Source organism: Eschscholzia californica, unplaced genomic scaffold, assembly GCF_041429995.1.
Source record: "Eschscholzia californica isolate CP2 unplaced genomic scaffold, dmEscCali1.0.p SCAF_1, whole genome shotgun sequence".
Taxonomy (NCBI): domain Eukaryota; kingdom Viridiplantae; phylum Streptophyta; class Magnoliopsida; order Ranunculales; family Papaveraceae; genus Eschscholzia; species Eschscholzia californica.
In genome coordinates, this window is record NW_028238198.1 from 3,881,453 (window position 1) to 3,900,167 (window position 18,715).

Below are 18,715 nucleotides of genomic sequence, written 5' to 3' on the forward strand. Positions count from 1 at the left end.
AGTATGTTATTTTTACAGCCTGGTTAGCTTTTATTTTTTTTCGATTTCCTTGCCAATGCTATGCGGACAGTAGTTGTGGATATGGGGAGAGTTTCAGATAAGAAGAACAAAAAATTGTTAAAGAGGAAGTTGACAGGCCAGGGAAGTGGTTAAACTTACCTGCATCCATATGTCATTCTTCCTTGAGCTTGTGCAGTTTCATGCTAAAAAAACTAAAAAAAAAAAAGAACTATTCAGAGATGTGGCAGCCAGGTTGTCGGCCTGAGTTCTACCCAACCTGTTAGCACATCTCTTATATGAGGGGTGGTACATATACAAACTACTTACATACAATATACCAGCATCTTTGAGAAAATGCACAGATATTCGAACTTCTTGATTATCGTTGATTAGTCTGCCATAATGTCAAGAAACAGTTCTTTTTATCTTTCCCTAGTCCCTACTTAAACCATGGACATATATGGTGCGGATGTGGTGTACTTTTGTATTGATACATGTATTTTGCGCTTTTGGGTAGTATTGATACATGTATTTTACCCTTTGGGTAATACTAAAGTCCTTGCACCCACACTTATATGGTAAACTTTTCTTTGTTTCTAGTTCTGAATTTTGATTCTGCAATGGGAGAATCTAAGTCAGAATAAGAAATTGTTGAAAAATATTTCCGTATATATTTTTACGAAGTCCTTTGGTTCTCTTAGAAAAAAGGAAGAATATAAAAAATTTAAGTTTAATTAGTCTCAGATGCTTTAAATCGTCGACCTTTCGGAGATGTTCTCTTAGAAAAAAAGGAACAATATAGACTATGTTTAATTATCATGTAAAGGAGTTTCCATTGTAAGCCCTCATTATTTTGACAAACTATGGTTAGTAGTTGTAGCTATGTAATATAAACTACCTAAACTTTATGGAACAAGTAATCATATAAGTTTTCCAAGACATTAATTATACGCAAATACTTCATAAAATTATTCAAATATCATATGGAATCTTAATCTCAACATATCTGCAACTGCGTTTGCATAGCAACGGCCTTTCTTTAGTTGATCAGTTTATTGTACACTTTTTGTTGCTTGATTATGTAAATTAGTTAATTAGTGAGAATGAAAACATTATGTGTGTGACTTTGTGCAAGTTTAAAGAAATATTTCATATTAATTTTTCTTGTACTGTTTTCTTTTTTATTTTCTTCATCAAAGTATGAAATTCATGTTTTTACAGAGACTTGTAACTTGATGCAAAGAAAAATAAAAGTCAATTCCGAACTATAGACAACACTGACTCCGGAAATTTATCCCCAAAGAATTTTCTAATTTTGAACATTTGAAAAAGATAAAAAATTAACCAAGAGCAAGAACAAAGAGCAAGGCAAAACCCCAACTAGAGAAACGATCTTATTAACATTAATACCCAACAAAAGGGACGGAATAGAAACCGTAAGATCGTTCAACGGGTGGGAGTCCTTTTTTCCCTCAAAACAGTGGAAAAAAAGGAAATTTAGTAGAGAGACAACAAAAATGAAGAGAGAGGAGAAAGAAAGAGATAGTAGTGGGGGCGGTGGTGGTGATCAAAGGAAGTAGTGGTGATGGTGTTTCTTTTTTGTTGAAGAAAGTGGTGATGTGTTGGTTTAACTAATGGTGGGAGTAGAGAAAGATGTTATTTTTGTAGGGTCTCTGACAATGACAGTTATGACTATCCTTGCCGGCCAGAAGAGAAAAAAATACAGGTGGATGTGAGGTCATTCAAGATTTTTCCACCCAAACTATGGATGACGTACAGATTCTCAGAATGCCCAAAGCCGCAGACATTATCTTGAATTGATTTAGGTGCATTATTGACAATTGAGGTGAAACCTTTCCATTCTCACCATTAGACATTACCCAGTACAGATCAATCTCATAGAGAAACTATTTTACTACTACAAAGAAAAAAAACAGAGAAGTGTACAGATCAGAGTAGAAAGTTTATCTAAGATCCTTCTTTCAATTTAGCCACCCCCACCACCCCCGCATCCAGCACCGCCACCTTCGCCTCCACCACCATCACCGTGATGATCACCGCCACCACCGTAAGTGGTGGCTCCACCCATCATAACAACCCTGCTACCAGAACTCCGTCGGCTAACATCACGAGCATTTAGTTCTTTTCTTTGGTAGCGTATCAAACAATAGACTATCAACCCAAGTACCACCAAAAATGCAATAATAGTAAATGCAACCAGGATTCCTATTCCGCTCATATCCTTTTCTAACTTCTGAAAATTGTAACCCTTTCTCTCTCTCTTCTATTCCTAGTTTCTGTTATGCAATGGGCAATGAGGATCTAACCCTAGTTTACTTATTAATGCTTATATCTTTGTCATACTACATGTTCATCCAATAATTGATCTTTTCCTAACTCCCTAGGTAATAACTGTATTGAAGCTGAAGTTATAAAATATTATAAAGTTTTAAGTTTTTTTCAACACATCTAGGCGGAATTCATTCAGATCCATTTATATACTAATAAATTGGCAGAAACTTTTCAATTGAAAAATTGTTGGCCATGTGGTTGTGCATGTGTTCGTGGATATTCCCAAACCCCAAACATGATATTTTCATATTTCTGAATCTTAAAAGTGTCCGTTGCCTTTTTTATTCCTTAAAAGGAATAACTATGAGTCAGTAAATTTTCCTGTTTTACAGTATAGATTTAGCCAACAGCTATATTGATTTACAAGAGTTTCTAGCAGAGAATGAAGAAGGTGAAGACATGAAGTTTGAATATGCTCAATAAACGCAACTGAAAAGTACAAATTTGAATTAAAAAGAACTACCTGATTTTTGTCAAGAACTTGCTGATTGCATTGATGAGTGACAGAGGGTTCTCTAGATGAACAGCATGCCCACAATCAGGAATTTCAACGGGTTTTTGAATTTCTTCACTGGTGATGGTTAAACTACGAGCTACTTCCTCGTACATTTCTTGAGCAATCTTCTTGAATTTTGAATCTTTTTCTCCAACAACAAACAACATAGGCTTCTTGGTTTGTTTTAGTTCTTCCCACAAAGACCTAAAATGCAAAACAACTATCAATATAGGTTGCAGAAAATACGAATAAAACACTCTGTCGAAACCATGTTTTATTGGAAACTGGCTTCAGAGAACTCTGTAGCAGCACCTAGTAACAGTATGCAGAAAGTTAGTCTAAGTGATGTATTTGGGCCAACAGTAGTTGGCACAGTGAGTTCTAAATCTCATTCTGTAACAAAGTGAATTTGGACTGGTTCCGGGCTTCGTGTCAATGACAAAATCTAACTGGAAGTTCTCTAAATGTTTGACCATATTGAATCTTAACCCATACTAAGGTTGAAAAAGGTAATGATGTCTTGTCCGAAGCTAATCCTGGGTTAAATATAATAGTTCAGTCAGGATCAGCGAACCTATTGATCAGAGAGAATCTGAATCATGTCTGAAGTGGGAGATGTATGCTTGTTTGGTGTCATAGATATGACACGAACACTGGTATGTGAAAGTGGCTGTACATTAATTCGTAATGTATTTAGCTTCTTGCAACTGCGTGTCTTTGCCAAAAAGAAAACAAGACCTAGGACAGAAACCAATTCAAAATAATTGGACAAATAGAAGCTTACTCCTGCCTCCCAATACTTAAATCTGATAGAGCTTTTGCCAAAGCAGGTATATCCTTGTGTTTAACACGACTGGAAACTATTTGCTCAAATTGCGGATGGGCTCTGAAACTGTTCAATGAGAAAGTTGTTAGGCACAAGTTTGCAAATTAAGTAATCATATCAGAGCTTCCTTCATCTTTTGGGATTGATCATGTACTCTTTAAATTATTCTATATACTGTTTATAAATAATCGTTAAGGAATATGAATATAGCTAAACAAGAGAATGGAAGTGGAGAGAGAATACCTCTTCCATAAACCCCCAGCGTACCAAGTGTCCAGAAAGAACTGCAATCCGTGTTCAGTGAGGAACCTTGCCCTTGAATCGTCTAGTGCCACTCGGCCTCTTCTTAACTCATCATCCTTTATTCCAGGGCTTCCTGATATTACAACAGCTCCATTGATCTTTAACCAATGTTTTTATTTGTGTTAGCTCGCTGAACCAATGTCCTTAATATGTAATAAGCTGAATCTATAACAAGAACCACATACCTGATCACTACAATGGAGTGACATGTATAAAGCAACCCTTGCTCCCATCGAATATCCAACAATGACAACTCTTGTATCAGTAATTTCGCGGATCAGCTTAGTCAATATAGTTGAGATTACTTCCATTGACATACTTGGTTCTTGTTCTGCCTCATCACTGCCATTGTTATGAATCTTTGATTCCCCATGACCTGGAAAGTCTATAGAAATGCATCTTGCAGACAAAGAAAGAGCCTTCATTACTGGAATCCAGTCTTCACCCGTTCCAAGAAACCCATGAAGAAAGACTAGTACATTATTCTGCACCAGAAACCATGCACAATGAGTAAAATTTTGAGAATATTGGTAAATCAACATTTGCAATGTCAAAAACAAGACCCAAGGACTGACAGTGTACACTGGCCAAATAGCATTATTTCAAGACCCCACCTTGAAAAGGTATAGCTGGGGTAAATGATAACAGGCCAATTGGATGACAAACAGATAAAAGGGATGAAGATTGAGATTGAGAATGAATCATGGTCTGAAGTCTCTGAAAATATTGTACCTGCATCGATTTGTCTCATGTGTCTCTGTTGTCATCAATTGTTCATGCTGACAATTTCAATATCTATTTTTTAAGTCAGACAAGGAAACTGAGATAGATTTACGGGAATTGAGGTCTTCTTTTTACAACTTGATTGGCTAAATTTTCAACGTGCATATTCTTTCAAGATCTACTGGTACAGAAATGAGCTTTTACTCAAAAAAATACTTACATCTGTTGCCGTCCCACTCTCTCGCACTTTAAGAGAATAAGTGAAATCCCCATGATTAACCTTCAATTGGTAAGTTCTAATGTTTTCTCCACTGTAACTTCTCTCCATGGTTCTGTCGTCAATTTTAAAGTTGTGAAGTGCACGGGAAGCATCTTCTAAAGATGCTTCGACCACATCATTGTGTGGACGACCAAGAATCTTTAGTGGTTCCATCATTACATCTTCACAGAGCCATTGATAAGTCCCAAGGCCATGGGCTACAGGTAGCGGCAAATCCCTGTTCTCCACTTTGCATATTCCTCTATGTGTCTGCTCAAGGTAATATGAGAATTGAATGTATGCAGATAAACTAAGGGTACTCTCGAACGCGGCACTGACAACAGCCATCTTATTCTTTTGCTGAGCCCATTTGGCAATAAATGCGGCATTCTCAAAACCTCCAACAACAGCTGGTTTTATAACCTGAAAAGCAAGTACAAAATAAACTAGGGTCACCCTCAGGATATTGTAATAAAATCCTCTATAGGTTATAACAGGTTTAGGTTAGATACTTTGATATGTTTGATATAAGAATACAAGTGGGATTCTTTTTTGTTCAAAACAAAAATTCAGTGAATGTGAACCCACTTTGATTGAGTGGTAACAAGGTTCGAATCTTACTGTATGCGAAAAAAAATCAGTGAATTATGAGCCTTCCTACCTACTAGTATGCAAGTTGTTTTTATAAACATTGCAAGTTAATATATTAAGTCCGTGAGGACCTGTTATAAACACTATCTTCGCAAATACCTACTTACAAATGCAACTATTCCTTGGTGCGCGAATCTTGAAAGGCTATTGAGAGGATCTCCTTGAATGTTGTCCACAGTTTCATCTAGAGCAACAGGTATGCCAGTTTCTACACAAAATTTGATAATATCGTCCTCTGAGTGCACAGGTTCCTGATAAGAATAATTTAGAGCAGTTATTAAATTGTTGAATAATATGATTTCATCTCATTGTAAACAATCACTTAGAACTGCATTACGCAACAAAGATTGGAGAATATCAATCTCATTGTAACTTTGACCACTTAAATTATTTAACAAATATAATTTCTATCATGATTAAAAACCAAGAGATTGTACCTCAATGTACTGCAGGTCACAAGACTTTACAGAAGATGCAAACTGACATGCTTCTTCATAAGTCCAATTTCGATTAGCATCAGCACGAAGTTTTATCTGGTACCCGACCTTCTTCCTTATTTCTTGTATGACAGCAGCATCTTCAAATGGACTCTCCCTACGTGCAACCTAACAGTAACTTTTTTCAATCACCAACATCAAAAATATAACTGGAAGCTACAGAACAATGACACTACTCTTAAGTTTTCTGCTTGTTCTTGTCCATACGACAAGTATCAGCAGCACAACATATGCTGACATGCCCTGCCCTCGATCATGAAATGTGCACTTATGCAGTAGTTTAAGGTTTTAAATCACAAGATTGTAACTTAATAATTTCCTCTGGTTTGAGATTAGTTATTCCTTTTAAGATAAAAGCAAAAAAAAAAAGTAGTGTCTTAGCTGTATTGAGCAACCTTGTCCATGACTATGTTATTGTGTACCTTCAATTTTATTGTGGTGAACCCTTCTTCGACCAGTTTGGCTGCCACCTGAGCTATCTCCTCAGGAGAACCGTCAGAAGATATAAGAGCACAAATCTCTATTCCTGAGCTTTTAATTGTTTCTTCAGAATCAAGAAATTGCGTGTCCGGAGTTGAACATTCACGACCAAGAAGTAAATTTGACAGACTACAACCTTGTCTCGCTGCTAATCCGTTAAGGATAGCCATCTCCAAACCACATCTCACACTTGGGAATATTGAATGTGCCTGTTACAAAATAATATCCAAGTAGAAGCTCCAACGGATAAATATAACATAGATATGGAGGTTAATGTAATAAGAACATCTTTGGCATGAGAACAGAAATGGAAGTTCTTGATATAAGATGCCATACGCAGACTTACCGGAAGTCCTAAATTTTCCCATATCCAAGAAGAAAATGATCCCTTCAGCAAAGGTAGAAGATAACTAATCTTAGTTCCACGAATCACATGAGAAAGAAACCGTAGCTGCTCTTCTACATCTATCAAACTTTCCTTGTGGATCTCTAGAGGCGCAACCTGTGCAGGGGTAAATGAAGTGAAGCAACAATAAGGTAAAGCTGAAATAAAGTATTAGCGAGTAAAAAATCTACATCATATCTGAGTCAGTCAGACCTGAAAGGCTGATTAAATATGTGATCTTCTAAAGAGTGAATTACTCATTACAGTACTCTAAAGATCCGCTAAATCTGAACATATTTTCCAGCTCCCAATTATTTTACAAAATATGGACACAGAAACTCAGCTTCTCTATGTTGTAAACATGAATAACATAGTTTTATGATACCCACTGTGAACTCGGGAATCAATACAAAAACTAAATCTAATTATTTTCTCCGACAAGAGAGTACTGTTAAAGTCTAAATTCTTTTCCCACAAATCTTCCCAACCAATTTATCTTGAATTAGCACGTGGGTTTACAGAATTAAACTTTCCTTCCCTCTTCCATTCTCTATGGAGCATCAGACGCACTTGTCACTCGTAATCCAGGAAACAGTATTTTAAGCTATCAATTTCACATTAGCATTTAACTAGCACGGATTCTACTTAGATCAACAAATTCTCATTTAGACCATGCAAATATATAAATGACACAAAGATATTTCCTTGTTACATATGTGAAAGTGTCAACAGTGACAAACTCAGAATAGCACAAACGAGTGATCCCTTCAGAACCTGAGCCATAGTCCTAAATCAGTTAAAAATGTAAAAGCTAGAACTACAGAACCCAAAAAAAAATAAAAAATTATACGCGTTCCTCCAGCGACTAGCTTATATTTTAAATAACAATTTAGAATGGTAGTAGGTAGAGAAAGCCACACATTTACCTCACCAAACCCTACATTTCCATCATCAAGGTATAAAGATAGAATGAACCCTTCTCTATAAAAATTGACTGGCTCTTCTTTGTGTGGACTTGAAGTAGGTGGAGCAGAGAGCTGAATCCTGCCATGAATTGAAACACTAAAATTATTGAATTTTGCTGTGCAAGATAAGTTAGAACTGTACATTTCATAATTACCTTTTTTTTCGAAACCAAGTATGTTGTTTCAAGAATTTTAAATCCGTTACCTTTTACTGATGTATAAGAAACTTACCTATATAACGAATACTCCATCCTGTGTACTTCCGGGGCCTGAATTGACAGCCTAGATAAGAAGCTTACTGCATGATCTGCAGCCTGACGAGCATATACCCTCAATGTCCTGGAAAGAGGCGAAAAACATGGCATTGCAATATATGAGAAATTATCTACTAACTAGAAGCAAATTTTGTGTCTGCGATAATAACCAAACCTGTGAAAATTAGCATTCTCCTCGATACCGCTTTGGACTTCTATAACGCAGTCTGTCTGTGCTTGCTGAGTTATTGATAAAGCTTTCTGTAGTTCCATTTTAGTTCCCACTTCTAAATGTTTTATACTGCATTGTAAGAGGTTCTGTAAGAGTTAGAACTTAGAAGTCAAAACTGAATATAAGGAATCTGATAATGGACACTGTACAAAAAAATAAAAAGACATCAACTTCTGAATCACGTCTTAGTTAAGATGTTAATTTTTATCCATATCACAAAAATCCAAACAAGAAACGGCAAAAAGACTAGGCGAGAGAGAGAGAGAGAAAATGAACAAAGGGCGAACATGGAAGTGACACAGACTTGGGATAGTTTACGTTTTGTTTGAAACAAATTATAAATCTTGGAGCATTACCTATGTGCCTCACACAACTTGCTAATTGACGTGTTATGGGAGGTATAAAAATACTGATTCAGGATGCTTTGCCGTGTTACATCTGCGATAGGAAGAAGTCTGAAAATTGCTCCACCATGATTGTTTATAACAAGTATCGTCATAGGCTTCCTCTGGCTCCTGCATGAAATGTAGCCCTCATCAATAAAAGGCATGGGCAGTTCTGAACCAATAAATATAGATCTTTTATAGATCAAGAGATCATTTGGCTAGTCAAGTATATAATGACAAATATGTCTTCACTACAGAAATGAATTACAGACATCCATTACTACATATCCTTGATCCTTCAGAACTCAGAGAAGGATTATGTCCAATTGTGACATTTGACGATTAATGTATGCATGCTTATACAGTAAGTACTTACCTTTGGTTCAGAATTGCTAATCCATTTGTATCATAAAGGAAAGAAATATCTCCAACAATGCAAAATACCTAAAATAGTTATGAAAACGCAAACTTTAATAGTTTATAAGTTAATAAAAAAAAGTTGGTGGTGAATCAAACGAAACATGAGCCTATAATGAAAGCTTGAAGAACCAAAAATGCATTGAAAATATAACCCTAAACTCGGGAAGAATAATAACCACATGAAGGATTGAGAACTAAAGAATAGAAGGGGAAAATGTTAAATGTGAAGATATACTTAGTTCAAAACCATAAGTGAAGGTATTACAAATAAGTATTTAAGTAATATGTGGAGGTCAGAGTACTCAGAGGCCAGTATGCATTCGACAAAATTCTTCTTATTTTCGTTTTGAGAAGGAAAATTTTATGTCCTAGTCCATCTAATAGAAGTATAAAACAACAAATTAAAAGATGAGGAACTCTAAAAGTAAAGAAGAAAATTCCTAATTCATGATAACAATTTCGCATATGCCAATTAAATTGAAAGCGCAACTAGGCATACAAGATTTTCACATACACAAAGAGCTAGATGTATAACTCTTTCCACAAAAATAAAAAGGGACACTTAACTCGCTTATTGCACCCTACTGCAAAACCAATAGCTGTACTAAGTAATCCATCAATGCCGCTTGCTCCCCTGTTTCCAGAAACTCGTATTCCGAGGCATGGTAATTCCCAGCTTGACCCAGTAGGTTCAGTGTTTGTTGTATGCTTTGCCCAACCACGTCCATACATGTCGGCGTCACGTATTACCATACTGTTCCCGATAAATAAAGCAGCATCACTTGGAAGCGCTTCAGAAATTATATGTGCAACATGAGGTTCAGTCAATGAACACTCTGAACCTATTTGAAATTCAATCTCCCAAGCAACCTAGAAATTTTGTTCATTATTAATTCAAGTATATCAGTTTTTTTCAAAAATTTGGCCCAAGTTATATGAGTAACACAAACGTCTCGAGCTCAACCATGTACATGAGCCATGGAAAGAAGATTTCTCAAGTTACAATTGCCAAGGAGGCACTGGCTAAAACCACTATAGTCCTCCGTAGAGACATGAACTGGAACTTAATATTGTCTACGGCAGGATCATTACCCTAGCATATCATGGTTTCTCTACACTAGAAACCACATGGAACAGTTATCATGAAGTAACTGCGTTAAAATCTCCATGATCTATCTTCAAATCCACTGTTCACAAGGTTATCACATACGAATTTGAATGGACTGTGTTCGAGAGGATGGTTGAGAGTTAATACAGTTATACTGCACGAGCGCACAGGGTTTGTCTAGAATCTTTCAATCTTATGATTACACGGTGGCAACTAAAAACATGACAAAGACATAGGGGACACTCTTCTAACAAATGTAAAATAAATTATGCATAAAAGATTAATGCATCAGAGTATCCTTGATCTAGACAAGCCTCATATATTATAAATACAGGTTATAGCTTCTTATGATCAGTATCTTTTTCCTCCGAGAAGTTGCTCGGTGAAAATGGTTTGCATGTATGGGAAGTTGAGAAGGTAATTTATGCTTGATATACCAAGGATATTGACCAAAAATCGAAACATAAGATTAGCACAGACCGTCTTATTCAAATCTTGCATGAGATCCTTCCATTTGCTAATCGTCATCCTTGGGAAGTGAACTTTCAGTAAACAATCTGCAAATTCAGCAATAGAACTTTGAATCCGATGAGAAACGAGGTGAGAAGGATCATGACGATAAGGATGTTCCTCAACCATGATATACGAGCAGGGAGAACAGAGCTCTATCATCTGACTAATGCGCTTGCTTGTTATTCTGCTACCAATCTGTTGATATTACAAACCAAGAATAGGAAAGATAAGAAGAAAAGATGTACTCAAGATTCTTCTGTTAATAGTATGTAAGAATAGTATCTCAGTAGAAGCAAACCTCAAACGGTTTTATTACGGAACTCATCACGACAGCATGGCTATTGATAAAAAGATTGTCACAGGGTCAAAGGAAAGCCTATTTTTCAGCTTATACAAGGTACAAGTACAACGTAGTTTCTAAACTTCACATGGTTACATATTAGTCAATGTAATTGCTATTATGCTTCCTTGACAGTTTACATAAAGCACTAGGGATAGAATATACATTATAAGGACCCAGTTTACCAGAAGACCTCCGACATTATAAATACAAATACTAAAAATGGAACAGTTCTCAAAAAGCATACCTGAATGATCACATCCGCATGTGCCAACCCCCTGACTGACTCTGAGAGAAGAGCGTGATCAAGATGATCCACAAATATTAACTTCTCATTAATTTCAAAAAATGAAGTTAAAACCTTCCTAAATCGTAGACCTGACAAGATGTCAGCTACTACAGGCCAGGAGAGATGTTTAGCCAAGAGAAGAGCTGCCCACAACTCATTCTCTGAGTGGATACCACCGATTAAAAGCAGCCCCTTGTTTGCACCTTGGATTAATTTTACAACCTCAGCCATTTGGTAAGGGATACTCGAGCATGCACTAGACTGCTGCAATTTTATGTACTTAGTAAATGGTTTTGTGTTTGATATCCATAATTCCAACCCTTTCAAGCAGCTCAATCCCCATTGTCTTGGAGTACATTCCAGTGGCTCTCTGAAAGCACAATTAATATGTACTGGACCACTCGGTGCATTGGTTGCCCAACAGACAGCGGAGTCAACTGCAGTAAGTACCATTCTTGCGGGGATATCATCAGTTGGAGGAGGTAGACTGAAGAAATGTCTTACAAATGAACCAAAATGGTTGACCTAAAATCAAATATTAAATATGTATAAATAAAAAATTACAAAAAATATTTTGTAAACTAGGTACTAACTACTACAAAAGCAACAGTGCAATACTATAGCAGTATAACCGAAACGGAAAGTGGTCAAATCATTTCACAGAAGAGCGCTTTTGCTCAAGATAATCCTCGAACAAGCAAAAAAGATATCACATTTAAAACTAATTCATTGCAGAACCTCTAACGCGGTGTGGAAAACAGACTAGTATATTTTTGCACACTACCTGATCGATTGCTTGGTTTGCTCCCGCATCCAGCAGCTCTGGAGGCCGATCAGCTGTGAGTAATAAAAGTGGTACACAATCTTGACTGGCCTCCACAACCTGCAAAATTAGCATATTAAACATTCTCTACTGAAAATTCGAAGACTGGGGAACTTGAGCAAGTTTATGAAGAAAAAGCTATTAAGAGATACTTGTGAGTCATTTTTCTATATATTATGCTTCATGTTAGAATAGCCAGATTGGTCCACCAAAATAGGACATGAAGTCAACAAACCAACCCAACTTAATCACAGGTAACGAATTCGGTTAGGTATCAGATTTTGATGTAGAAGCGCCAGACAAACAGAAATCCCACAATTTGATATGCCTACATGTCTCACACTCTGTTTAAGAAATAAGACAATAAGAGAGTTTCCTGGTTCGTGCTCAGCAAACAAAAAAAGTAATACTCCTAAATAAGCTGAGTCCGGTATCTGGCAGTGAATATACAACACCATCGACCCGGGTCCCTCGAATATCTGAGATGCACACATCTTTGTCCAGTATCTTTCAACTTATGTAACATAAAATATATTCCTGAAATCCTTTTAGATTATTTTGAAGACACAAATAATGAACGGTTAAAGCATATGCAGTTAAATATGCACCAGAATCATATACTCAAGACCAAAACAAGTATTTTATTATAGATTCCGCATTTGACCCATGATATCGATCATAACATATGAAAAAGATTCTAAAAGTTCAAAATCTCACAGCAGGAAGAAGATTTGATACTGCAGTGCCAGATGATGTTATTACTACAGCTGGTTTGCAGGAGCCTCTTCCGTAGCCAAGGGCATGAAATGCAAGAGAGCGCTCATCAAAGCAAGAAATACAACTTGCAAGCGGGTGAGAAGCAGCAGCTACTGCAAGTGGAGATGATCTGGATCCTGGTGCAATACAAAAATACTAGAATGAAGAGTTAATCAGAAACATATAAGACGAACTGGTAAACCTAATGTATTGGAGTACTAGTTCCTAGATATGATATTGATCCTTTCTCGAGGAAAGCTACAAAAACGTAACAAAAGACAGGATAAGATAATATAAGGTTTCAGATGATAATACTAGAACTCACCGTCAAACCAAGTCGAGAGCATTCCTCAATTATAAGTGATGCCCACAGAGCATTTATGTTCGCAAAAGACTGTACTGAGCAACTAATTTCACCAGGATGATCCAACTGTAAGTAATGATTGGGTAAAACCTATGTCATCATGTTTAAGCATTTACACAGTAAAAGGTAAAACATGACAAGGTGAACCACATAATGAACCTAAAACTCCATTATGCTCACATGACTAGAAGACTGAAATAGCTTGACCCTGGCGTTACATATTCAAAGTGAAAGGAGAAAAGAAAGCTAGTGCTTCACATGCACTATTAGTTTCAGTTCGAGAAAAAAAAAATTAGTAACAAGGAGCTCAACCTTTCCATGAACTGATCACATAAATTCTACAAGCAACAAAAAATTGGCAAAGAATTACACTAAAAGCTCGTTCTACTAGTTGAAAGAACATTTTCGATTAATTGCTCAACTATTTGTCAGTTTTTTTTCCAATTTGATTCTAAAAAAAAAAATTCCCGGTTGTAAGGTTTATAATTATTAACTAAATAACAGTACAATTATAATATAAGCAAACAATCAATGACAACGATAATGAACTTATATGACAGTGAATGCTTATGTGATGGGTTTATACCATCTTGCTGGTCAAAGCAACGGTTGGTGAGTGCTTGAAATAGAACTGAGAAGAACTCTGAGCTCCTTCCTGCGAGAAAGGTAATACATGCTCAGTTGGAGCAATAAGGTCTCTGAATTCATAAGCTAAGCTACTGAACTGATTTTTTTTTAATTAGTTGCAGCAACAATTCTTTCAAATGAATGTGAGAAATAATATTAATTATTACCAGGATTAAGGGAATACCATGATTAGTGCTAGCACCTTTTCCAAATTGTGAATGTTCATTAATGTACACCTACAGAACAGAACTTATCAAACCACAAGCTTCAAACAAACGTATGTCGCCTCAAAGTTCTGGCTTGCTTCTTTCGTTTCAGAAGGAAATAAAATATTTCAAGGGAAAATGACAGAGCGGAAAAATTTGTAGTCTTAGAACTTCGTCAAAAGCATGAAACTAGTAATAACTCTCAAGAAAAGAAAAAAAAAATTATTGAATCACAAAACAAATATAATTTGTAGAGATACCCTCTTATATAGTAGAGGTTTCATAACCCTAAACAACGTTTATTTCCAACTTAATTGCTTAAAACAAAAGAACTCTTGCAAATAATGAAGTTTCTAAAAAGAGTAAATCTGCTGTTTTGAAAGCCTGGATGATGGAATGCGGACCCAAAGGTATATAAAAAAACATGGCAATATCTCACAGTTGTCCATCAACCAAGCAATTTCACGCAATTATAACCCTCGCATCATTGATTTTCCACTTTTGTTTCCTTCTTATTGACTCCGGCTGCCTAAGTTGATTTGCATATGATTCAGTCACCCCTCTTATAGAAAATAATCTTGTGCCTGCTATGGTTTTAATATTCTCTCTTTCCATTTTGTGTGTGGCAAGGAATGATATAAGAATGTAATAAATGCAAAAGACAAGAGATACGGACACTTGGTAGATAGAAGAAAAATTAAGCTTAAAGGGAACCTGAAAAACACAAGAATTTCCATACGAGTATACAAGATAAGATCAGCGAGACCATGTTTAAGTATGAAGGTTTAAAAGATACCATTTCAACATCCACTCGATCAAGTTGCTTCAGGGTGGAGTTTATGCACTTGTTTTGGTAGATCTCTTTGGATGAGAAATGATTCACCGCCTGAAATTTAATAACAAATAAAGTACATAAAGACATATCTGGACGAATGACTTACGGGTGTAACGCAGTATTGATGTATAATTTATCCATTTGTTTGCATTAACTGATCAGACAGAACAGTTCCATTGACGCTGATTTCTAACATGTAGTTTTAATAATGGAGTTCAATTTTAGGCAAACTGTCAAATGTAGGAAGTCGCATAATAAGTTGAATACATGTTTATGAACTTGACATCTCATCTAAGCATTTGTGCTTCTCATTCGATAAATAGATATCAGTGGTTGAATGGATGTCTATTGAGATATCTTAGAATATCAATCACAGTTACCTGGTGGAGCGATAACTCCGTAGACCTAACAGCTGTACTGAAATTACAGAATGAAGCATCATTCCATGCCAATGTTGCTGCTAATAGAGAAGCACTCCCATATTCATGCAGCTCAATCTGTAGTGTTAAGTGCTCAAATTAGAAAAATGTACATGTGTATCGCCACAAAAGGTTGAAGCAAAAAAGACATGACTGACATGCGCTGAAAAGTTAATGTTTTTAATTTAATTTTACGGTCAAACATAAACAAGACGAAAATAACGGCCGACAGTAATTACCAAGAATAACCAGAATAGTACTTTGTACCTGAGGGATAAAAAGGAAAAATGAACCTATATCATGCCTCACAGAAGATGCTTCTGTATCAAAATCTATACCTACGAATCCATAAGCCGTAACGAGAGGTGAATCAACTGAAAGATATCTGCAGAAGAAGCAATCGACAATCTGCAGATCTTTAGTTTTCTCACATCAAATTGGCATATTTCCACAAAAAGTAATCCTATGTAATACTCCTCATCAAAGAAAGCATGTAGAATTTACCCCAAGAACATTTCTTTTATTTAGTAGTAGTAAGGGGCCTTTAGCCAAACCTCTTACTCCCAGAGTCCCAGTGTTGCACTGTGCAACCACTTTATCTAAAAGCTTAAACTGTAGCTGAGAGGTGCCGCAACTTATGTGAATATCACATAATTTTGTGCACTGCATTGATGGTTTATCATAGTTCCACTAAATTTTGTTTTCTAACCTAAAATGTTGTCGCAAATGTAATATGGAACAGAAAAAGATATAAAATGTAGAGAATCCTATTGAAGTTTCACATCAAGAACAAATTTAGGAAGTGTGCAGAGAATGGTTACAGGTGTGAGCACGAGCTTAGTAAATGTCAAGGTCTTTCGGATCGTAGCTAGTAAAAACACTGTGCCTGTTGGGCTTAGGCCTGACTAGCAAAACAAGGATAATGTCAGTAACTATTGAGTCTTAGGTCTATGAAAGTTGCATAAAAGTCAAGGATCGTGCCGTCTTCAAGAGTGGTAGGAAGTTATAGTCCCCCATTGCTTCGGGAGTGTTTGGAGCCTAGCCTATAGTACCGAAGCCTTATGAGTTGGCTCACGGAGCCCTCGTTAGGAACAAAACCTTATTGGATTTAGGCTTCAGCTAGGCGGCAAAAACAAGGACAACATCGGTAACGGGTAGTAGTTAACTGTGCTGTAAATGTTAGGTCCAATAAGCTTGTTTAACTTCGTTTACACAACAAGAACATAGTTGACACTTGCCTACATCGGAAAATGAAATGAACACGAGAATTGACCTTTTTATCAAATTCCACTTTCTTGAATCACAAGGAGAAGAACAGCTGAAGTAAACAGCAGCACCAATTCCCCAAATTCCTAGCGCTCCGTTAACATAACAGGGATCAAGAGTTTTATTATCTGAATCCATCTTAGACAGATAAAACTGAGGAAACACCTCTGAAGACTGAGATTCACTGCCTAACCAACTCGAAGCCTTTGTATCTGGCGGCACTGCTACCTGCATTCATACATAAAAGATGTATTCATGTATATTATATCAGATTACAGCAGTTTAATACTAACAATTTTAGGGTTTTTTTTATTTAACTATACCTGAAATCTCAATAAACCACTTGTGGAACGAGGTGGATTTGATTTCAACTTTTCAATAGCTTCTTTAATCTTAATGAGTCCATGTTGAAGCGTCAAAGCAGGAGGTAATGTACTTGTATAAGAAAGATCCACCGGTAATTCAGAGTCAATATTTGAATCTGAAAATCCATCAAGTCCTAATTCCATGTTGTTTGAAATCACTCGTCGAGTAAACTAACAAAAAATAAACATAAGAAGAAGAGATGAAATCAGTAAGCTAACAAAAATGAGCAAGTTTTGTAGTAAGAGATGTTATCGTGGTAGTACCTTGAAATTAGGGTTTGAATGGTGGCGGAGTAGATTAAGACAACGAGAGATAGTTGGGAGGAATGGAGTGTTGAGAGCGAAAGAGATTGATGATGATGATTGGTTTGAGTGGATGAGAGTTGTTCTGGTAAATGGGAGAGGATGAAAATGTGAACGAGGAGCGAAAGGATTCAGTAATGAAACTGAAACCTCTTTCATGGGGTAGAGAGAGAGAGAGGTAGCGGAAGAAGAAGGAAAAAAGAAGAAGAAGAAGATAGGAATAGTAATTTCTTTCCAAGGATAAGCCAATCGGCAAAATGAAATTTCACTCCTGTTTCACGGCGGTAAAAAGGAAAATAATAATACTACTCAAGTTTCCCGCGTCTTTGTAAGGAATTTCCCGTATAATATACGAGAAGGCCACACCCCTTTGGGCATCAATTTTGCTTCTTCGTTCCTACCAAGATAGACTTTTGGTGGTAAATCAAGTTTGATATTTTTAAGGGGGATTGAGTGAACCCTCCACAATCAGAGAGAAATAGGTTTCCCATCCTAGGTAGCCAAAAAATGAAAAGCAGGTCTAAAGAGTCAGGTAGGAAAAAAAAATGACAAAATGGCTCTTGAAAAACAAAGTATTTACGGTTCATGTCATCGAAAATTACAAAATTACCATCGAAATTTTCTCGGGAAACGATTTTTTTTCTGAAAAAGAATCTAACAACTCGTCCATCAGACTTTTGTACTGTTCAGAAATTTACGGAATTGTCACCGAAAAATTCTCGGGAAACGAATTTTTTCGAAAAATTGTCTGACGCACCGGGAAATTATTTTATTTACTGGAAATTTTCTTCTGTACTAGACACTTTTGTACCGGGAATTTGAAATTTCGTTTGAAAATTTAAAATTTTGAATTTTATTGTGTGCGGGAAATTATTTTATTTACCGGGAAGAGATGGTTTGCTGGGCGGGAATTTAAAATTTCGTTTAAAGATTTCAATTTTTCAAAAAAATTTGAATTTTCTTGTGTACTGGAAATTATTTTATTTACCAGGAAGAGATGGTTTGCTGGGCGGGAATTTGAAATTTCGTTTGAATGTTCAAAAAAAGTTGAAATTTTGAATTTTTTGTGTACGGGAAATTATTTTATTTACCATGTAGTTTTTTTTTTGTCAGGAAACGTCAGCATGTCCCGTCCAAGGACAAGAGGGGGATAAAAAAAAATCAAGGAAACAATGAGTTGTCCTGACATTTGGACTGGAAACTCATTTTTTGGCAAGGTTGGATTTATTTTGGTTTTACCCCCCAAAAATTGGACCTTTCACTCAAAAATCC

At 36.3% G+C, this 18,715-nt stretch overlaps 1 protein-coding gene across 1 annotated transcript; it reads right to left on the reverse strand.

Annotated features, from left to right (window-relative positions):
* Positions 1-1,841: 1,841 nt before the first annotated feature.
* Positions 1,842-17,832, reverse strand: PHYLLO (2-oxoglutarate decarboxylase/hydro-lyase/magnesium ion-binding protein). Its single transcript, XM_086637008.1, has 29 exons — positions 17,405-17,832; positions 17,099-17,311; positions 16,783-17,003; positions 15,777-15,894; positions 15,471-15,587; positions 15,052-15,141; positions 14,217-14,285; positions 14,009-14,077; positions 13,384-13,488; positions 13,020-13,214; positions 12,264-12,362; positions 11,438-12,004; positions 10,818-11,045; positions 9,797-10,099; positions 9,186-9,253; positions 8,780-8,938; positions 8,367-8,492; positions 8,169-8,276; positions 7,899-8,016; positions 6,934-7,089; positions 6,530-6,796; positions 6,048-6,215; positions 5,718-5,861; positions 4,921-5,382; positions 4,163-4,462; positions 3,918-4,075; positions 3,633-3,740; positions 2,816-3,052; positions 1,842-2,120 (listed from the first exon to the last, which is right to left on the reverse strand). Exons 1-29 carry the CDS (start codon positions 17,600-17,602, stop codon positions 1,988-1,990), a joined length of 5,304 nt encoding a protein of 1,767 aa, XP_086493134.1. The 5' UTR covers positions 17,603-17,832; the 3' UTR covers positions 1,842-1,987.
* Positions 17,833-18,715: the final 883 nt, after the last annotated feature.